General features: G+C 36.0%; 1 protein-coding gene across 1 annotated transcript in view; it reads right to left on the bottom strand.

Annotated features, from left to right (window-relative positions):
* sowah (ankyrin repeat domain family member sosondowah) overlaps positions 1-13,045 on the bottom strand; it is a 219,580-nt gene extending 206,535 nt beyond the window's left edge. The window contains exon 1 of the mRNA XM_089098935.1: positions 12,904-13,045. Within this exon, the coding sequence (XP_088955061.1) occupies positions 12,904-13,024 (121 nt within the window). The 5' untranslated portion in view covers positions 13,025-13,045. The remainder of the gene's footprint in view (positions 1-12,903) is intronic.
* Positions 13,046-20,123: the final 7,078 nt, after the last annotated feature.

Genomic DNA, 20,123 nt, shown 5'->3' with positions numbered 1-20,123 from the left:
GACTTGTAAACAGTTTTCTCTAGAGAGAGAGAATGGCCCAACCCTATAAATTGACTCCAATTGAACTCGCCCTTTCGCCAAAGGAAAATTTCGAGGACAATCTCAATAAATGCATTAACAATGAGACAATTGCCGACGATGAAAAATTAATTCTGCTTCAAAATGCACTTCGCCGAGTGGACAAACACAAGCCCTATCGTGAGAGACCACTCAAAGTAAATGCAGTGATCACAATAAGGAAATGACTCCATCATCATCATAATCATCATCAACAATCACAATAATACCAAAAGAAGAAGAAGAATATTTGTCTAAAGTTATGACAAGTGTTGCAGATCTAATGCCACATTCCTATCGTGAACAGTGTAGAAGACTCTTGACATATCTCAATGACAGTGAACATGTTCAAATGGATGCCAAAGGGAATCAGGTTGTAATAAATGGCAAGACCTATATTCTACTTGATTTATTATCAGATTTGGTCACGAATCGTAAAGACTTGTATCATTTGACAGTCACCTGCATACATTTTTAAACTCATCAAATTTTCCCAAAAGCCTCGTTGCCAATAAACATATTTTGAAATAATTAAATGAATTTAGTCAAATATCAAAATATGTTTTTAAATAATTTTAGAAAAATACTAGAGCACCAAGTGAAAATGAGTCGAAAAGAGTTCTGAGCGGATGATTCTAGCGAAGACGTCTTACTATCACTGCATCTCCTTCACCATCGTCTGATAGTATAAAAATGGGTAGTGGACACTTCACTACGTGTTTATGTTCAAAAAGGTTGAAGCATTGAAACATGTTTATGAGAATATTGGTGCAGTGGGAAGTTTAAGTTAGCGCACCATACTTGCTCAGGTAACAGGTCATGAAAAGAATCGGGCGGTGGAGTGTCTACAAAATGAATCCAATTACTCTCTACACCGTAATTGTAGATTTCGTGGTAATACCTATAGAAAAACTAAAGCATTTTACTCATTAAAAATACTACAAGCTGATCTTTTGACTTTAGATGAAATTCAAGGGCGTCACAATCACCCCTACAAGTACATTCTACTTGCAATCAGTGTTTTTAGTCGCTATGCATATGCCGTTCCACGGCGGTAAAAGAGCGGCGAAGAAGTTGCTAAAGCTCTTGAAATCATCCTTGAACAGGATTGCTATAAGAAGATTCAAACTGAATCAATCTGAATCTATCATCTGAATCTTTTCAATCTGAATCTATCAGATTGAAAAGATATTAAAGACTCGTACTCACAGGGGGATGAAACAGTTGCTTGTTCGTTGGCTTGGATACAACTCTGATTTTGATTCTTGGATCAGTATTGAAGTTATTGGCAATGCCCGATGATTTTTAAATAATATTTAAAATCAGTGTCTCTGATCCTCTCTGCAACGACTTGACTAAAACTAGTGATTTCTGGACGAAACTTTCCCCCGCCATCAAATTCGATGATGGAAAATATGAAGTTGTTCTTGGCGACTGCATTCTCAAAAATACCTATGATATCCTGAGAAAAGATCGTGTGTATGTAATAAAATTTATACCATTTGATTGGTCAATTTTTGTCGAGGATGAATGGGTTAAAGCCCTCAAATTTAATGAAAACCCGGATGTTAAGTTGAGATACAAAGAATATGGCACAATGACGGATATTTGTCGTACAATCAATAGAAAAATCTCACATCCTAGGAATGGTACCTTCCATTTTAGTTATTCAATGGAACGTGATAGGATTTACATTACCTCACCCGTTGACACTGAACTGATTCATCTCAATGATAATCTGAGAGATGTTTTTGGCTTTAAACAGAATATGATCAATGGGAAAAACGCTGGAACTGTTAGCGGGATGGATCAAATTATTTTTGCTGATTATCCACCTGGTCTCGCCTCGGACTCTTGCATATTTCTCTACGCGTCCTTTGTGGAAACATCGAGAGTTGGTAATTCAAATGTCCCCCTCCTACGTGTTCTTGAACGAAAAACAACCCATGAACACGTTCATCACTATAATATAAAGCATCTTCAGTATGTTCCTGTAAGTACTTCGTGATTGGAACTCTGTCAGTTAGCACTAAGTAGTGAATTAGATTATCCTCTAGCAATAACAAAAGGTTTGGCAGTGATTAAATTTCATTTTCGACCAATTTGACAACAACAACAACAAATTGGCTAATAGAAAAAATACATTTATGTGCACTGACATTTATTGCTATGCTACTGCTCTCCAACCACGAAAATTGGGTCATGAAATGGACTATTATAAAGACCGTTCGTCAATGTCGGGCTACGGTCTTGGCAGTTGGTTTGCTAAGCTGTTTCGTTCTGCAATACCGCTTGCTAAAAAATATATTGTGCCGGTTGCTGCAGATTTTGCATCCTCTGCGCTACAAGATTGGGGGGATGGTAAAGATTTTAAAGAAAGTGTTTCAAAAAATCTCAGGTCCAGCGCCCGATCCCTTGGCGAGCGATTGAAACAAAGTGGAAAATGTTTTAAAAGTAGGGGAAACATCTCACCACTCAACAGTCTCTACTCAGGTCAGAAGCGAAAGGCATCGTCACCAATCTTGTCAAAGAAAGTAAGAAAAACAAACCAAGAAGAAAAATTGTCCGATCAAAAAGGCATTTATTTTCCTATATGGCGTATCTACCCCACAGGGAATCTAATCCCACAGTCATCACATCTCTAAATATTTTCAATGCAGAAAGTATGGATGTCAGTGTAAGACATGGGTACTATGAATAATTCTATCCACAGCAACCCCTCTCTGAAAACGTACATTTTCAAATTTATCCCAATGAAGACTACTTCATAGATTTATCATCCACATTTATCGATTTAAAAGTTGTGGTGAGGAAAAAGTCTGACAATTCAGCTCCCTCCAACGTCGATGGACTATCCTATGAAAATGGTATACTACACAATTTATTTAAACAAATATGCTCAAATTTCGGCGGTTAGACGTAATTTTTTGGCGCAGTAAGAAACACGACATTGGTTAAGAATTACCGTAGTCTGCCTTAACAAATACAGATACAGGTTATCCATATAATCATATAGGAGGCACAAAACCATGATTGAAAAAAAAACCTTTAAGGACTTGAACCTTTGACTCCTAATTCAAAGTCTAAGCCTTAGCGACTGAAGTGGGAACTCTATTAATCTAATTTAATCCATTGGATTTTGTAGGACCATAATTGCGTAACTTACAGCCCTTTTCCCAGGGACTAAGGAGTGTCTGATCATCACCAAAAGGGCGCTAGGGCACCAGCAATTTTATTTTCCGTTCGAATGAGCCATTAAACATCTATTTATGTTGTTCTAGTAGCTCGCTAGCCCTGGTTAAAAAGGGGGAAAAAAGGACACAACAGTGTTATCCATGCAAAAACGTGATTTTCTTTGTTGTTCAAGTTGGAGGACTCTAATTACCCTATACAAGATTTAAACTTTAATTTTGATCTGATGCCATTTTCGAAGGGTTTCAGGCTCTTTTTCCAAATCATCTAAAATTTGTTTTCTCAATAAACTTTTACTTTTAAGATTAACCAAAATAATAGTTACCATTCCTGAATCAATGTCAGATGGTGATTTTTTTTTCATTAGGCAGTTTTTTTTTTTAAATGAGCTCTTCATCTTTTGGTTATTATGGGCTGTGGTTTGCACTTTACAAGGTTGCAGCTACTGCTGCAGCCATAATAGAAGGCACAATACCATGATTGAAAAAACACCCGATACGATACACGCGACACCAATACGACCGATACAGATAAGCCCGATACCGATACACCCGATACCACGTACAGCCCTTCTCCAGGGACTATGGATGGTCATAATATCATCGAAACCATATTTATTGGACCTTTGAACTATGTTGAACGAAATGGCTATCTCAAAATTTTTATTGGACGAGGGGGGCTGTCTGCCCTCCAATCTTTTTGGTCACTTAAAAAGGGCACTAGCAAATTTTATTTCCGTTTAATGAGCTATTAAACATCTCTCTATGATGCTCTGGTCATTCGCTAGCCCTGGTAGAAAAAAAAGAAAAGAAAAAAGGAGACATCATTCCAATGATGCACTTTTTATTTCGATCCGACGCCATTTTCAAGGGGTTTCAGGGTCTTTTCTGAAATCACCATTAATTTGCTTTCGCAATAAACTTTGACTTTTATGATTAACCGAAACAATAGTTATCATTTCTGATTCATTGTCAGATGGCGATTTTTTCTCACTAGGCAGTTTTTTTTTCAAAACCAAGTTTTCAACTTTTTGTTACTATGGGCTGTGGTTTGCTCTTTACTAGACTGCAGCTACTGCTGCAACCATGCTGTTGACTATAAAAAAGTTTAGCAAAATTCATTTAGTCTTAATTTTTTATGCGTATCAAGAGGGCCGGGGTGTAAATTTTTTTTAGCGAATCAAAAAAAAATTTATATGCATTTTTGCTATGTTTATACGAGTCAGAAAAACAATTCGGGGGATGGGAGGGTCAACGGCCCACTGTGGATGTAGGAAATACAGTTTATGGGTAGAAAAACGTTTTTTTGCATCTAACGCTGCTATTTGCGTTAAGTCCAAAAATTTACTTTTATCATTGTTTTTGAAGTTTGTTTTCGTTTTTTTTTGTGAAATTTCCATGCATTGAATTTTTCAAAACTCTTATTTTTTAAGAAAAAATTCGGGTACAGCTTTATATGCTAAATTAAAAACTGCAATCATTCTTTACCAAAGTAAATTTTTTTGCGCAATGTTTTACAGCATCTTTTGGTTGTGTTCGTATTTTAATAAACAATCCAAACGTATTTTTAAGCAAAAATTTTGGCTTGATAATTTTTTTTTTTAATGCAGCTTATAAGATTATTCAACGCCTACATATTATATACCTTGAGCAAAACAAAAAGAAGTTTTTTTCGGTCCTCAGTGTAATTAAATGCATTATTTGAAAATTTTAGCTAATCCGTGTCTTTTAAAAATAAGGCATCGATTTTTAAGGAAAGTTTTACAATTTCTGTTGTTATTATTTAGCTAGAAATATGTCGGCAAAACAAAAAGGCGAAGCGTAGAAAAAAAGTGGAGATAAGACACTCACGTCTTAATATAATAAAGACTAAGGAAGTAAAGAAAAACAATATCAGAAGACTAAATAGGTCACTACTAGGTCATTGCTGAAGCCCAACAATGGCTTAGTATCAATAACCAAGGATTGTGAAAAGATACTTGCCTTTTGCTCAATTGGTTTATAACGGTATACTTTTTAACGAGATGAGAATTACGAGTCCACGAAGGAGGGGGGGTATGTAATTTTTATCAAACGTATAAAATGTAGTTTCATGTGTTAAATTCAAAGACGTAAATCAACTTTTATATCGTTTTGAGTCTCCGTGCAACATTTTTTTAGATTTTCGTCAGAATGTTTAATCGGTACTCCTTTAGTATACCTACTCTTTTATATAGCCTACTGCTAGTTTGGTTAATGCCAATTCAATTAAAAAAAATAGGATGACTATATAATAGTTTAGAAACAAATTTGAGCTATATAATTGCACATTAGGGGGGGGGGGCAAAGCATAGCATATATTAAATACCTAACCTCGGTACCTTCTCCCCCCCCCCCAAAAAAACAAAAAAAAACAAAAAACAGCACTTTAAATACCGTATACGCAATTAAAACCACGCTATAGCCTACATTGAATTTCTTTACAGCCGTGTGTTGAATCATCCCATAAAAACGGGTTTTTAAAAGCGTCTCCAGTTTGGTATACTAAAGGAGTACCGTTTAATCTAATTCTAATGACGGTTCAGACGCAGACAAAATTCAAAAAAATCATCACACAAAAAACTAAAGGCAGTAGAAAAAATATTATTAAGTTTTGAATTCAGTATTAAAAGCTAAAAAAAAAGTTCCCCGCACCCGGGGTGGCGATCGTGGTCCGCATGCATCACAGTCATTTTAAAAATAATTTTATAATTTACTGCTAACTTGGATCAGTGCACTTGCGCACTGTCAATGCGCATGCATGGCGGATATCAGAAGTCCCAAATTCGACCAGGAGAACTGTATTTTCATTGAAATAATTAAAAATATATATATAAATACTCCCCTATTTTTGAAAAGTATATTTACAATCCCATTTTTAACGTTAAAGCATAAAAGAGAATAATCATCAGTAAATAAACATGAGTGAAGAGTGTTCCAACGTCAATAATGTATATGTGATAAGATATTTATTTCAAAAAAATCACTATCACAAGCCCCGAAGGGCCAAATTCGAATTTCAGATTCAAAATATCATAGAAATTATACGAAAACTGACAAAGAAAATTAAACTGGGAAATGTCAATGAAAAAATTAAAAAGATAAAAACTGGTCAAACTAAGCAAAAAAATACATATGAAAAAAGTTAAAAGTGGCAGTAAAAAGGGGAGGGGAATCAAGCGAATTGATATAAAAACCAGGGCAGGACCACTATCCAATAAAAAACAGATAAACTAGTGGGGTATTTTTTTTATGTGTGATGAAAGGGACAAAGGTTTTTTTCACATCTGGAGGTTAAGCAGTGAATGGGGGGGCAAAATAGGAATGGCACAGCTCGAGGCGCCTGGAATCTGCATGAAGTGACTTTTAGGGAAACCGTTTTCTGTGCAAGGGTTTGTTATTGCATTTTTTTGTAAAACAGAGGAACAACATAACTCTCCCGTGCTCAAGTGTTTGCAACCCAGCTTTTCTTAGAAAAAGGGAGTATGGCACCTTGCCTTCTTAGTAAATTATTAGCACGGCTCATTTTTGGATGGACTCAATTTTTTCTTATTCTTCAAGGGAGGTGCAAGCGTGCCGAACAAGGCATAAATCCTTAAGGAAGGGGGAGGGAGACTCTAAATTTACTTTGGATCTTAAGGAGGGAGACAGATCCATTATCTCTATAGATGATATCTTAACATGGATATCCCCCTTGAAATTAGAAGAAACTGTCACGCCAAGTAACTTAAGGGAGGACCCAGAAGTTTCAGGGGCGATAGGATTAAGAAAACGGGGCGGGAATTTAAGGAAACATATTGGCATGGATTTAGAGAGGTTTACTCTCATTTCTAAGTCCAAGGCATCATCTGCGATGTCATTGAAGACACTCATAGGGTTGCTTATTAAATTTCTGAAGGAAGTATCAATAACTGTTAGGTCATTGACAAATTTCCATCTGTCAGGAAATTCCTTGGCAAGGCTGTTGATCATAACTGAAAAAGGAGGGGACCTGGGAGATTAGCTTGCGGACAGGGAGAGGATTGGAATAATGATTCTGGTGTTTGACTACTTTCGTTCTATTTGATAAGAAGGAAGTAATTAATTTCATCAATAAAATCAATATTGAATTCACTGGTAACTTTCTCATCTACTATATTGTGGTTATACTGTATTGTGGTTATCAAGGTCAAATGCTTTTTGAAGGTCAACGGATATTAAATTTAGCAAGGAATTCAGCTTGTCGGCGATTTTCCCAATTTCGTCGAAAAGAAAAACAAGGTAGTGGGAGGTAGAAGTGGATTTTAGGTTCCCGGACTGCCTCAGATCAGTAAGAGGTTTGATTTTTCCTTTAGCAAATCTGCAAGGAATCCTTCACACCTTTTGAGAAACAGGGCAAACACCTTCAAAATGAAGCTTTCTGTCTTTCTTTTTTAAGAGGTTTATGATACCCTGTTTCCATATTGTTGAAATTTGCCCAAACTCAGAAATCTCATTGAAAAGGACAGACAAGGGCTTTGACGGCTCACTAAGACCACTAATAAGAGGAAATGGGATATCCAAAGGACAATCACTTGTTTTTCTTAGTTTCCCAATTGCTCTTTATACCCCAGACAGGGAACCAGAGGAAGAAGAAGGAGAAAGATCATCTGTTGGTAATTGAAAAAACAATGCTGGAAGGCTCTGGACAATAGAAGCAAGGAATCTGTTAAAATATCCTTTCTATTTAGCCAAATTAAGAAACAACAACAATGATAGCATCCAAAGGAATATATTGCATTAATTTCACGCACAGGATGTACTGTAATGCTTGTAGAGACAAAAGATCCATCCTCAGCTATTAGGTACTCTGGTTTAAATTAAGTTAAAAATAGTAAAAGACTACTAAAAAGTGACTAGATGATTAGTCAGAATTGGATAAATCTGACATTTCTAAGATAGAAATCGGAATCAAATCTTAAAATGACTCCACTATCAAACCCAAAATAATCAAACTTTTTTTCAGGTTTTGTTATGTTTATTTTTGATAAACAGTGGTGTCGTGTGGGAGGTGCAAGGGGGGCAGTTGCCCCTCCAATAATTTGGAGAAAAAAATATTATATTGCCCATGCCCCTTGACTCTCTGGATGTGGACCCCTTTCACCCCACAAATAAAAATGCTGGAGCTACGCCCTGTTGATAAATAAACCCTTTCTTTGTATATAAAACTCCCATAATATGACACAATCTCATAATCAAAGCCAACAGATCAATAATTTATACTGTGTTAATTTTCTGAAAAAGCAGGCAATTTTTTTTGTCAATAGGACTTCCATATTTAATTATAAGTTCTTGAACTGTTCTCATTGAAAATTTAATGTACTACTTCTGCTGACTTTTGTCCATGTAAAAAACAAAACTTTCTAATTTAGTTCCTTGAATAAGATAATTGTTATGTCAAAAAGACTATCAGAAACTCTAGTGGAGCTAAACCAGCCCATCACAACCCAGCACAAATTTGTGATGGGACCAACTTCCTTGGTCTTGTCACAAGTTCAAGCAGATGCACATTACTTGATGCAATGAAGCATTCAAACCCTGTGAGATACCATGATACCACCACAACTTTTAAAAGATAAAAAAAGCTATATCTTGACTCCATCATCCCTTGTGATGCTCAAATGCAGGAGTGTCAGTGCAGGGGAGGGTGAAAATTAGTCCCTCCCCCTATATCATGGGAAGTATCCTTTTTCTGTTATTTTCATTGAGAAATTCAACAATGTTCATAAAAATTGACCCTGGCCTATTACTTAAGGATTGTTGGCAATCAATCATGCTTTGTTTATGAAAAATAGCCATATAAGCCTTTCTTCAATTATAGCCCTAGAAAGTGGGATCAACCAAATTTCTCACACAGCTTATTGATTGATATATGATCATTTAAATGAGTACTTAAAAGAACTAGACAATTCCTGTCTAGTTCTTTTAAGAACCTTAGACAATTCCTCTAGAAAACATTTACAATGCCTCCCTAAACCTTCTAAAACACTATGATTTTAGAACTATATGCCATCAATAATATGACTTCCAATGTTTTAATCTTAGTCCAAAGGCTTATCTTCCTATTTGTCCAAGTTTTTTCACTTTAAAAATAACAGTAATTTGGCTTTTCTGCTTTTCTGGTGTTCAGTGCATCCATCATGCTTGCTAATAACTCTACTAATGTAAGCAAGTGCATTATATGGTCACTTCTGAAAAGTCAAGCTTGGTTAATGCTAATGAAATAAAATAAAATAGGATAAATATATAATAGTTTATAAACAAATTTAGGCTATATATTTGCACATTAGAGGGGGTAGGATAAAGCATAGCATATATTAAATACATAACCTAACCTAAGTACCACCCCCCCCCACCCCCTAAACCCCAAAAAACAATAGTTTAAACATTGTAAACGCAATGAAAACCATGCTTTACATTGCATTTCTCTATAGCAGTGTCTTGCAATTAACCCATCTGGCGGGTTTTTTGTGACTGGTTTCCTTGTAAAATGTATAAAAGTGACCATATTAAGCACCAGTACCAGCAAATTTATCAACTTGATTGGTTCCTGAACTCTCATATCCCACAGAAACTAATTCCTTTTATCAAAAAATACTTTTCTATAACATTAAAATCAATCATATAATCTAACTACAAGAGAGTTACATCTACCATTGCATGCCATATTCTCTCATACTGTTTTGTGTCTTCTTTATAGCAAAGTTCATCAAAATAGTCCATACAAATGGATACAAAAAGTGTGTCAATATGAAATCAAAATTAATTTCCTAGAACCCATCAATTGCTTAAAATTTAATGAAATGCTGTGTTGTTTAGCCTACAAGGTTATAATTTTGCCATTCTTATAGACTCTAGGGATAGGATGTTATCCAAACAACTACAATAAGTCTATTTTGCCAATATGGAATCACTATTAATTTCCTAAATACTACTCATTATTCAAAATATGGGACAATGACATGTTGTTTACAGGGCTATAATTTGCTCATTCCTCAAGGTCATCCTGCAATACTCTTTGCTATCTACCAATTAGATAATATCCTGCAACAATCATTACTGCATTATGAAGATAAATGTTTTGGCTTTTGACTGCAGCAGAAATTTGCTTTAGAGTGGTAATATAACAAGATTACATTAAAGCATAATAGCATACTGTACTAAGGATGCAGGATGCTGAGCCATAGGCAAGACTAAAAACCCCCATATCCAAAATTTTACCCCCATATCCAAAATTTTTGAATATTATGGAATTCAAAATTTTAACATATTAGCATATATTTTGTAACTGCCAAAATGTTGATGCTTACAATTGTCAATCTAGGCCTAACAATAATCTCTGAGACTGCTGATAATTTACCAGTAGGCTAGTCTTAGTGAATTACTAGCCATCCTGTGTCCTGTAAATTCCATTATTGGTGAAAGTAAAAGAATAATTGCTCACAATCACTTGTGAAGTAGGCTGCTATATTTACCCAAAATTCTGGGAATGGTTAAGACCACAGGCACATCTGAAGCTTGCAAGCCAATTAAAAGTGCAATTTAAGGCAAGGTAAAAGCCCAATACTTCCCTTTATGCCTGCCCTACTCCTCTGATAGATAAAAATAGTGGCTACTTTAAATTATCCCATTATACATTACAATTGGTTAGTGGTAGCCTACTCTTTTCTGTGCTAGTTGAGTAAAGGAAGAGCCTTTTCCCTCTTGTAAAATGTTAGCATTTCCTGTTCACTGTTGTAAAATAGCCTAATGACAGGAATATTTAAAGAGGACTAGGTATATACAAGATTCTACAAGGTGAACATTCTACTTAATTCCTTTTGTATGCTCTTTCAGAATATGCTAGCCTAATCAATTCACTTGCAAATGCATCATCTCTAGGCCTGGATTTACCTATAGGCCCAGGACTAGGGGTGCACAATAAATTATCACAGAGTGATTTGTTTCTTAACAAAAAATGGACTGATGTGACTTATTGTCAAAGTGCCAGGTTGCCTATGCTGCCATGTTGCCTATTCTCAGAAAAGGGATTATAAAACAACAAAGGAATCTAATGGCTACTTAGAAACCAGTAACACCATTGGTGGGGGGTGCCCCCCCCTGATTTTTTGAGGGGCCCAATTTTCAACTCTGAAGCTCTTAGTTTATTCTTCCTTTTCCAATTTTTTTGTTGCTTTCTATTTATTCCTGAAAAACCAAAAACCAGGTCACTAGAAAACAGCAAATTGAAGACACTCAAAGATTTACAGCAAAGTCACCCATTAGAAGAATATCTCTTTTGGCATGGTTTTGTTGGATTTGGCCTGTCACATTATACTGTCTCCCATAATTTATTATATGGCATGCTAAAAACATAATATCATGATATTATGATAAGATATGGCGGAAGAGCATTCATTAACATAGGATTGAGAAAGTGAAAAGCTATTTCAAAGCTGGTAAGGCAGCACAAAAGCAGTGACCAGCACAAAGCATGTACCATTTCCTGGACCAAATTTAAAGCTATTCAGGTGGAGATGGCCAAATCTGTCGCCTCATGCCTCTCCAAAGAACAAGAAAAGGAAATATTAGAGAACAGACAGTATGTAAAGGCTCTGCTAAAAACTACAGCCTTACTTGGATGGCAAGGTCTTGTGTTTTGTGGCCATGATGAAGGAGAGTCCAGTGCAAATAAGGGAACTTTGTTGAGACAGTAGGTCTTTTAACAGAAATCAACCCAGACCCAATGGACAAGTCTTGCAAGGCCTATGGCCATTACTTGTCACATGAGTAGCAAAACAAATACATTTAGGTCATAGAAAATAAAATTAAAAGTTCTATTGCAAAAGAAGTCAGAGCAGTGGCAGATTCAGGGGGTGCACCCCCCCCCTGAACATAGTCTAGAGTAGTGTAATTTATTTAATTAATGCAATTTTGCATTAATTTAACTTGCTCTTAATGCAAGTTTATTGGATGAACCTATCAGAGAAGCAAAATATTTTGCCCTTCTTGCAGATAAAACAAAAGACCTTTCAAAAAAGAAACAATTTGCAATCTTACTGTGCTATGTTCATGATATGAAAATCAAAAAAAGAGCCATAGGTTGCTACCAGATGCACAAGGTTGATGCTGAGAGTTTGGTCAACTTTATTTATGAATACCAAAATTAATATGAATAACAAAAAATTACCCAAATATATACCCTGAATTGTTATATATAGGGGTGGGGGTAAAATTTATTTCTGACAAAAATCTGGATTATTATATTTGGAAAGAGCATAAAAAAGGCCTTGAGTGGTAGCCTATGTTTACTTTATTTGTAAGTCAATAATATGAATAATGAAAAATTTATTGTATATTCATCCTTGAGCAGGAGATGGGAGAAGTGAAGCAATTTAATTTTAAAAATAAGATAAATGAGTAGGTCGCCTAGGCCTATTTAGGCTATGATTGTTTTCTAGTTGAATAGTTTTCATAGTTTCTTATGGATTCCTCCAAATCTTAACCTTTGCCAAAATACTGGATTCAAAGAGCACTTCCAGGCAAAATATGTTGAGTTATAGTAGCCAAGCCCAATGCTATACCAGCCTAGAATAAAACAGGCTAGGCTACTACAGCAGTTTCCTTCTCAATTTCTCACCTTTTTGCATTGGGTCAGTCAAAAACTTTTTGAAATGTCTAACCAGCTCATGATTAGTTGTTTTTCCTCCTTGCATAATAATAAATTGACGCACTGATTCCAGAGAAAACTCATCATCCATTTCTGCACCTTGATATTCCAAACTTTTGAAAGATTTTCGACAGATTCTTCAATAAATGTTTAGAAGCGCTAAGAGCTTAAATGAAAAAATAACGAATTGTAGAATAAGCATCTGATCAAATGTCATCTAATTGATATCTGGAAAATGTCTCTGGGTAATAAAATTAGAAGAAGAGGAAAAAATAGCAATGGTAATAAATAGTAATAAGATTAGTGACATTTTTACCCAATTGCAAATGGGAGTAAAGAGGAGTACAAAACGAGGGAAAGCAAGAAGTACAAATAAACAATAATACAAGAAAAGAAAATATAACCACACACATTGCGAAAAGAAGTGGATAATACAATTGTTAAGACAAAGAGGGATTGGCATCATCAATTTGATACAAATTTAATTTTTCAAGGGAAAGAATAACATCCATTGAAAGATACTGACTCAAGTCACATCTTCAATATCACCTTTTCAGGCGAATTCGCCCGTGCTTTTTAAGTTTTACTGGCAGTTCCAATCTCTATTGGTGTTTTTCTAAGACTCAAATTTCAAATCAAGGACGTTTGAAGTGATTCTTTCTAGGAAAAGTTAAATCCAGTAAATGAAACGCCGTATCACTTAGCTAACTTCACCTGAAAAACCCATACTGAAGATAGGGCTTAATTAACCTCTAATCTCAAAATGATCACGGATAATAAATAGAAATGTACATATCCTTCAATTGTAACTTATTTCTGTATTTCCTTCAATTGTATCAATAGCATTATTATACAGTTTCCATAGATATTTTTGTCCTAGTTTCACCATCGACTGATCTTTGAGTTATGTCGATTTTGATTTGTCACTGACAATTCAAAATGTCTTACTTGTACTTGAAGCTTACATTGTAGGAAATGGAAACTTGTGAATAAGAGGTCAGCTAAATTAACTGGATTCTCCTTGATATTTATTGTGCAGAGATATGCTTCGCTTTACAATATGCAGAATCTCATACTGTTCCATTGAAGCGTCATCATTTAGGATCTGTTCCTAAGTGGCAGGAAAACCAAAGTCCCTCTCAATTACGTGATTCAGCAAAGTTTTGGTTATATATATATATATATATATATATATATATATATATATATATATATATATATATGGATTGAATACGACCGTATAATATTGAATACGACGGTTTGATCCATATAAATGGATTGAATATGACGGTTTGGTCCTGTTATATTCCCTTGGCATTGCAGCAAAATAGAAGTTTGCCAATGAACTTGAGAATCAGCGCAAGTAAATCACAGAACAGACAGCAAAAAAAAGTAAAGATAACCCTATTTTGCTTCGGTCGTCACTCCGTCCAAGGATCCCCGAAACTTCCTTTTCCGCTATCGATGTTCTTTTATCTGATTGGTATTCTGTCTTTGGGGCCGAATTCTCTCCAGCAAACCCTCGATATGAACGCAAATTTGTCGAAGAGCGTGTCCCATTTTTGTAAGGATTCCCTCACTCTGATACTGTGGCTGGTGCTATTACGCGCCTTAAGCTAAAGCTGTCACGAGGTATAGATGGAATTCACGCTCTTCATATAAAAAATGGTGGTCATGAGATTTTAGATCATCTCACCATACTATTGCAAATTATTTTTTCACAAGGTTTGCTTCCGTCAACGATCTGTGTGGGAAATCTTTCTTCTATTCCGAAAAACAAACGAAAAATCTATAATCAATGCACGTCTTTCATATCCATAACTGTATCAACCAGTTTATGCAAGCTTTATGAACTTCTATCAATAAAAGAGCTTGAAAAAAACCTTACACACCTCCACATCAATCAAGGCCGCCGGTAGAAAATATTCCGGGGGGGGGGGCAGACGCCAACAACAGCAGTTGCGGTTGGGTGACAGTTTAGGTGGTTTAGGGCACCATACTACGACTTTACCCCGAAGAGGAAGAATTTGCAATCAATTTAAAATCTTGAGAAGCTAATTAATTTAAAAGTATCAATAACTACATTTTAGGCTTCCCAGTTGCAAAGAAGTAATGCCACATGGTGGTTGTACTGGATTCTACCAAGCTGATTCGCTTTATTTGTAATGAAATTATGCTACCTTTGGTGATCTGTAATTGCGTATCAGCTAAAATGAGGAGGGTCAAGCCCTGTTTTTGGGACTTCAGATAAATTTTGAGAGAGGAAGGGGGGGAGGAATTAATTAAAATTTTTCTCTATAAAGCTAGTATGTTTCATTCCCATATCTACCAGCACAGAGGTGATCTACTGTCAAACTATAGAGATGATTATTATTACTATATTTGGAAGTCTTGCATACTCTTAGGCATGGGCGTAGGCAGCATATTTTCTAGGGGGGGGGCAGTCGATAGTGTGATAGAGGGCCTTTTATCAACTGGGCTTTTCCAACCATCTGCTTTTTCAGCCATGTCTAATGTAAATTTGACGGTCTAGGGGGGGGCCAGCTGCCCCCCTGCCGCCCCCTCCCTACACCCATGCTCTTAGGTAGTGTGGTTGATACTTGAGGGATATAGCGTGTTTGGGTGTGTATTACTCTATGAGAAACCGTATCCAGGGGGGTACCAGGTTCAATCCCCTCCTGCAACCCCTATATTTTTTTTCTGACTCTTAAAAACGTACTAGAAATGCATGTAAATAAATTTTAATGCTTTTATCTCAAAATTTAATGTACATATCTGCAAAAATGTGAAATTTTGTAATTTTTACCAGAAGATAAATCACGGATGCGTGTTTATTTGTTTTTTTTTTGTTATTTCTTTTTTTCCCAGGTTTGATCGTATCGACCCAGTGGGCCTAGAACGTCGGGATAGGTCTCATTCTAATGGAAATGAAAAGTTCTTGTGCCCTTTTTAAGTGACCAAAATAATTCGAGGGCAACTCGCCCCCTTCCCACGTCACTTTTTTTCCCAAAATCGTCCAATCAAAACTTTGAGATAACTTTTTTCTTCAGCAGAGTTGAAAAGCCCGATAACTATGTCTCTGGAGATAAAATGACCCCCTACAGCTCTTGGGAAAAGGTTTTTAAGTTATAAAAATCGCTCTTTATTTTATTTATTATTGGGAAGTATGCATACACTTTTCGGGTGGGGAGGGGAGGACGAATTTTCGGCTGGGAGAATTTTCAATGGAGAAGATAGTTTCCAGGGGCTGAAATTTTCAGAAGAATTTTTACGCTGGGTGAATTTGCCAGAATTTAATACGAAATTTCTGTATATGTCTTGCTTTCTCTTTACCGATTTAATTTTATGCGTGGAGATGTTAAGGGTAATTGACTCGGGTAATTTTTCGGTAGGATCGGATTGCCCAGAGAATATTTCTATGGGGGAGGGGAGGATTTTTCCGTGTAGGTGGAGCCAGTTATGCTGACGTTATTTAGAAAACGGTCAGAAATAAAAAAAAAACAAGTTTTTTCAACTGAAAATAAGGAGCAACATTAAAACTTAAAATGAACAGAAATTATTATGCATATGAGGGGGGTTGCCCCCTCTTCAACATCTCGTTCTTTGCCCTAAAGTTTAAGTTTTGTTTCAATTCTTTAAAAACGATTCCTAAAACACAAGGGTCGTTTAATTAGAACAATAAGTAACTTTTTGTAAAGTGCCAAAAAAGTGAAGTTTGAAGAGCGAGGTGTTGAGGAGGGGGGCAACCGCCCTCATAAATCGAATAATTTCTGTTCGTTTTAAGTTTTAATGCTGCTCCTTACTTTGAGTTGAAAAAAATTGTTTTGCTTTCTTTGTTTAATGAAGCTTAGAGACAAACAATTTTTTAAAGGCAATAGAAGAAGCATGTCAATTAAAGTTAAAATATTTAAAAATGAAAATAAATAAATGAAACCCAAAACAAACAGTAATTAAAATAAGTCAAACTCAAAACGAGCAGAAATTAATCTGCGTAGGGTTCTAAACCCTATGCTTTCTAAAAGCCAGAATATAATTTGTGCTTTACTAAAAAAATTCAAATGAATTTACTGAAAAATGTGCATTGTCAGTTTAATATGCATAGGATGATATTTATTCCTTAAAATCTTAATTGATTCTTGTTTTCTTAAAGTTATAAGTGAAAACATTTAAAAGAATTTCTATTCAGTAAAGTACAAATTATATTGTGGCTTTTACAAAGCATAGGGTTTAGAACCCTACTCAGATTAATTTCTGCTCGTTTTGAGTTTGACTTATTTTAATTTTTCTTTGTTTTGGGTTTCATTTATTTATTGATACTGATTTGTGATAGTTGTATGATTGGTAGATTAATTGATTCTATTTTGTTCATTTTGGTTTAATGGAGTTCTTTACTTTTTTTTTGAAAAACTTATTTTGTGCAAAAAGTTTTTTTGATTAATTTCTGTTCGTTTTGTATTGACATAGTCTTTTTCAGGGAGAAAGACTGAGCCTCTTCTGAAATTAAACAACCATCCCTTCCATCATAAAAACCTTAAATACCCTCTGGGCATAACTTAAAACCCTTGCCCCTAATCTCTGCGGCTTGTTTCAACTCCAAAAGCATTGTTAGCCTATATGATATTTATTTTAGACTATTTTGAATAGAATGGCCATCTCAAAATTTCTATTAGACGCACTTCGGGAGGATAAAACGTATGTGTAGGAGGGAGAGAGTAGCAGCCCTCTGGTCACTTAGACTTTGGACACTAGGTCACCTGACTATTAATTCAATAATTCACATTTGACGTTTAAATCGCTAGAATTTCTACAAAAAAGAACCCTATATTTCCCCAGACCACAACTTACAACCCCTACCCTGAGGGCTGGGGGGATTTGCTATTCTCAAAGACATAATTTCCAGACCTTTCTGATAGGCTTAACAAAATGGCCGTGTCAAAATTTTGATTGGAAGCATAACTTATAAGCTTAGCCCTGAGGGCTGCTGGGGGCTGTCAGACTCAAAAACATAATTTCTGGACTCTTCAACATTCAACAAAATTGCTATATCAAAATGTTGATCCGAAGTGCTTGGGGAAATGATGGGTATGGGGAGTTATTCGCCCTCCGATCGCTTTTGACTATTAATAAGGGCACAAGCCTTCTCAATACCCAATTGAATGAGTCCTTTTTGAAGTTTCTACGACAACGCTGGCAAAGACCTAATTTCCAAAACTTTCAACTGCGTTGAACAAAATGTCTATCTCAAAATTTAGATTGGATGTGTTTGGGGAAATGGTAGGCTTGACCTGGGTGTTAGTTGCCCTCCAATCGCTTTAGACTATTAAATAGGGTACTAGCGTTTTCAATTTCCAATCGAGCCCTCTTTGAAGTTTCTACGACAACGCCTTCTATAAAACCTTATATGCCCCCAGGGTATAACTTACAACCCTTGCGCTGAGGGCTGTGGGGGAGTGTCATCCTCAAAGACATAATTTCCGGACTTTTCAACTACGTTGAACAAAATGGTTATCTCAAAATTTATATTGCAAGTTTTTGGGGAAATGGTGGGCGCGGAAGGGGTGTTAGTTTTCCTCCAATCACCTTTGACTATTAAAAAGGGCACTAGTACTTCGAAGTAATCGGAGTTTCTGTAATAAAGCTCTATAAAAACCTTATACGATCCAAGGGCATAAGTTACAAACCTTGCACAAAGGGCGGTGGGAGGAGTGTAACCCTCAAATTCACAATAGCCGGATTTTTCAATTACGTAGAACAAAAGAGTTATCTCAAAATTTATGTTGAATGTGTTTAGGGACATGATGGGAATGGAAGGGATGTTAGTTTTCCTCCAATCACTTTCGGCTATTAAAAAGGGCACTAGCCCTTCGAAGTTTTCGAAGTTTCTATACTAAAGCTCTATAAAAACCTTATATGCCCCAAAGGCATAATTTACAACCCTTGCCCGGAGGGCTGTGGTGAGAGTGTCATCCTCAAAGACATAATTTCCGGACTTTTCAATTAAGTTGAACAAAATGGCTGTCTCAAAATTTATATTGGATGTTTTTGGGGAAATGGTGGGCGTGGGAGGGGTACATATTCATTTGTATTTTTTTCAGTAAAGTGCAAATTATGTTCTGGCCTTGGGAAGGCACAGAAGTTTTGAGCCCAACTTAAGTAAATTTCTGCTCGTTTTGAGTTTCAATCGGTTATTTATTGTAATTTCTGTTCGTTTTGAGTTTCATTTATTTATCGATGCTGATTTGTGGTAGTTTCCTATAAAGGAAACAACACTTCCTATAAAGGCTACCCTAAGGGATGTGAGGGTGGTTGTCATCCTTTAAGACCTAATTTCCAGAACTTTCAACTACGTTAAACAAAATTGCTATCTCAAAATTTTGATTGGATGTGTCTGGGAAAATGGTGGGCGTGAGAGGGGCGTCAGTCTTTCTCCCATCACTTTCAACTATTCAAAATGGCACTAGCCCTTTCAGTTTCCAATCAAATGAGCCTCTTTGAAGTTTCTACGTAAGCGCGTTCTATAAAAATATTATATACCCCCAGGGGATAACTTAAACCCTTTACCCGGGGGGGTGAGGGGGGGGGGGTTGTCAACCTTACTAACCTTATTTCCATACCTTTCAAAAGAGTTGAGCCTAATGGATATATGAATTGTTTTATTGGATGGGTGTTTGGAACGGTTGGGTGGGAGAGGGGGGTTAGTTACCGTCCAATCAATTTAAACTATTAAAAAGGTCACTAGTTCTCTCAATTTTCAATTGAATGAACACCTTTTGAAGTTTTTATCATAGTGTCTCTATCATTAAAAACCTTATATGCCCCCAGGGCATAACTTACAACCTTCGCCCTGGGGATTCTGGGGGGTTTGTCATCCTTAAATACACAATTTCCAGAACTTTCAACTACGTTGAACAAAATGGCTATCTCTAAAATTTGTTTGAATGTGTTTGGAGAAATAGATGGCGTAAGAGGGAGGGTTAATTAATCTCCACTAAGTTCCGACTATTAAAAAGGGCAATTTCAATTTCCAATCAAATGAGCCCCTTTCGAAATTTCTACAACAACTTTCTATATAAACCATATATGCCCCCCAGGGCATAACTTACAACCCTTGCAGTGAAAGCTCTAAAGGGGTTATCATCCTCAAAGACCTAGTTTCCAGAATTTTCAACTATGTTGAAGAAAATGGTTGT

This window comes from Artemia sp. Qi Xiang Cuo, chromosome 13 (genome assembly GCF_049724085.1).
Source record: "Artemia sp. Qi Xiang Cuo chromosome 13, ASM4972408v1, whole genome shotgun sequence".
NCBI classification, from domain to species: Eukaryota; Metazoa; Arthropoda; class Branchiopoda; order Anostraca; family Artemiidae; genus Artemia; species Artemia sp. Qi Xiang Cuo.
The sequence above is the reverse complement of the archived record's forward strand: the minus strand, read 5'-3'. Positions and strand labels throughout refer to the sequence as shown.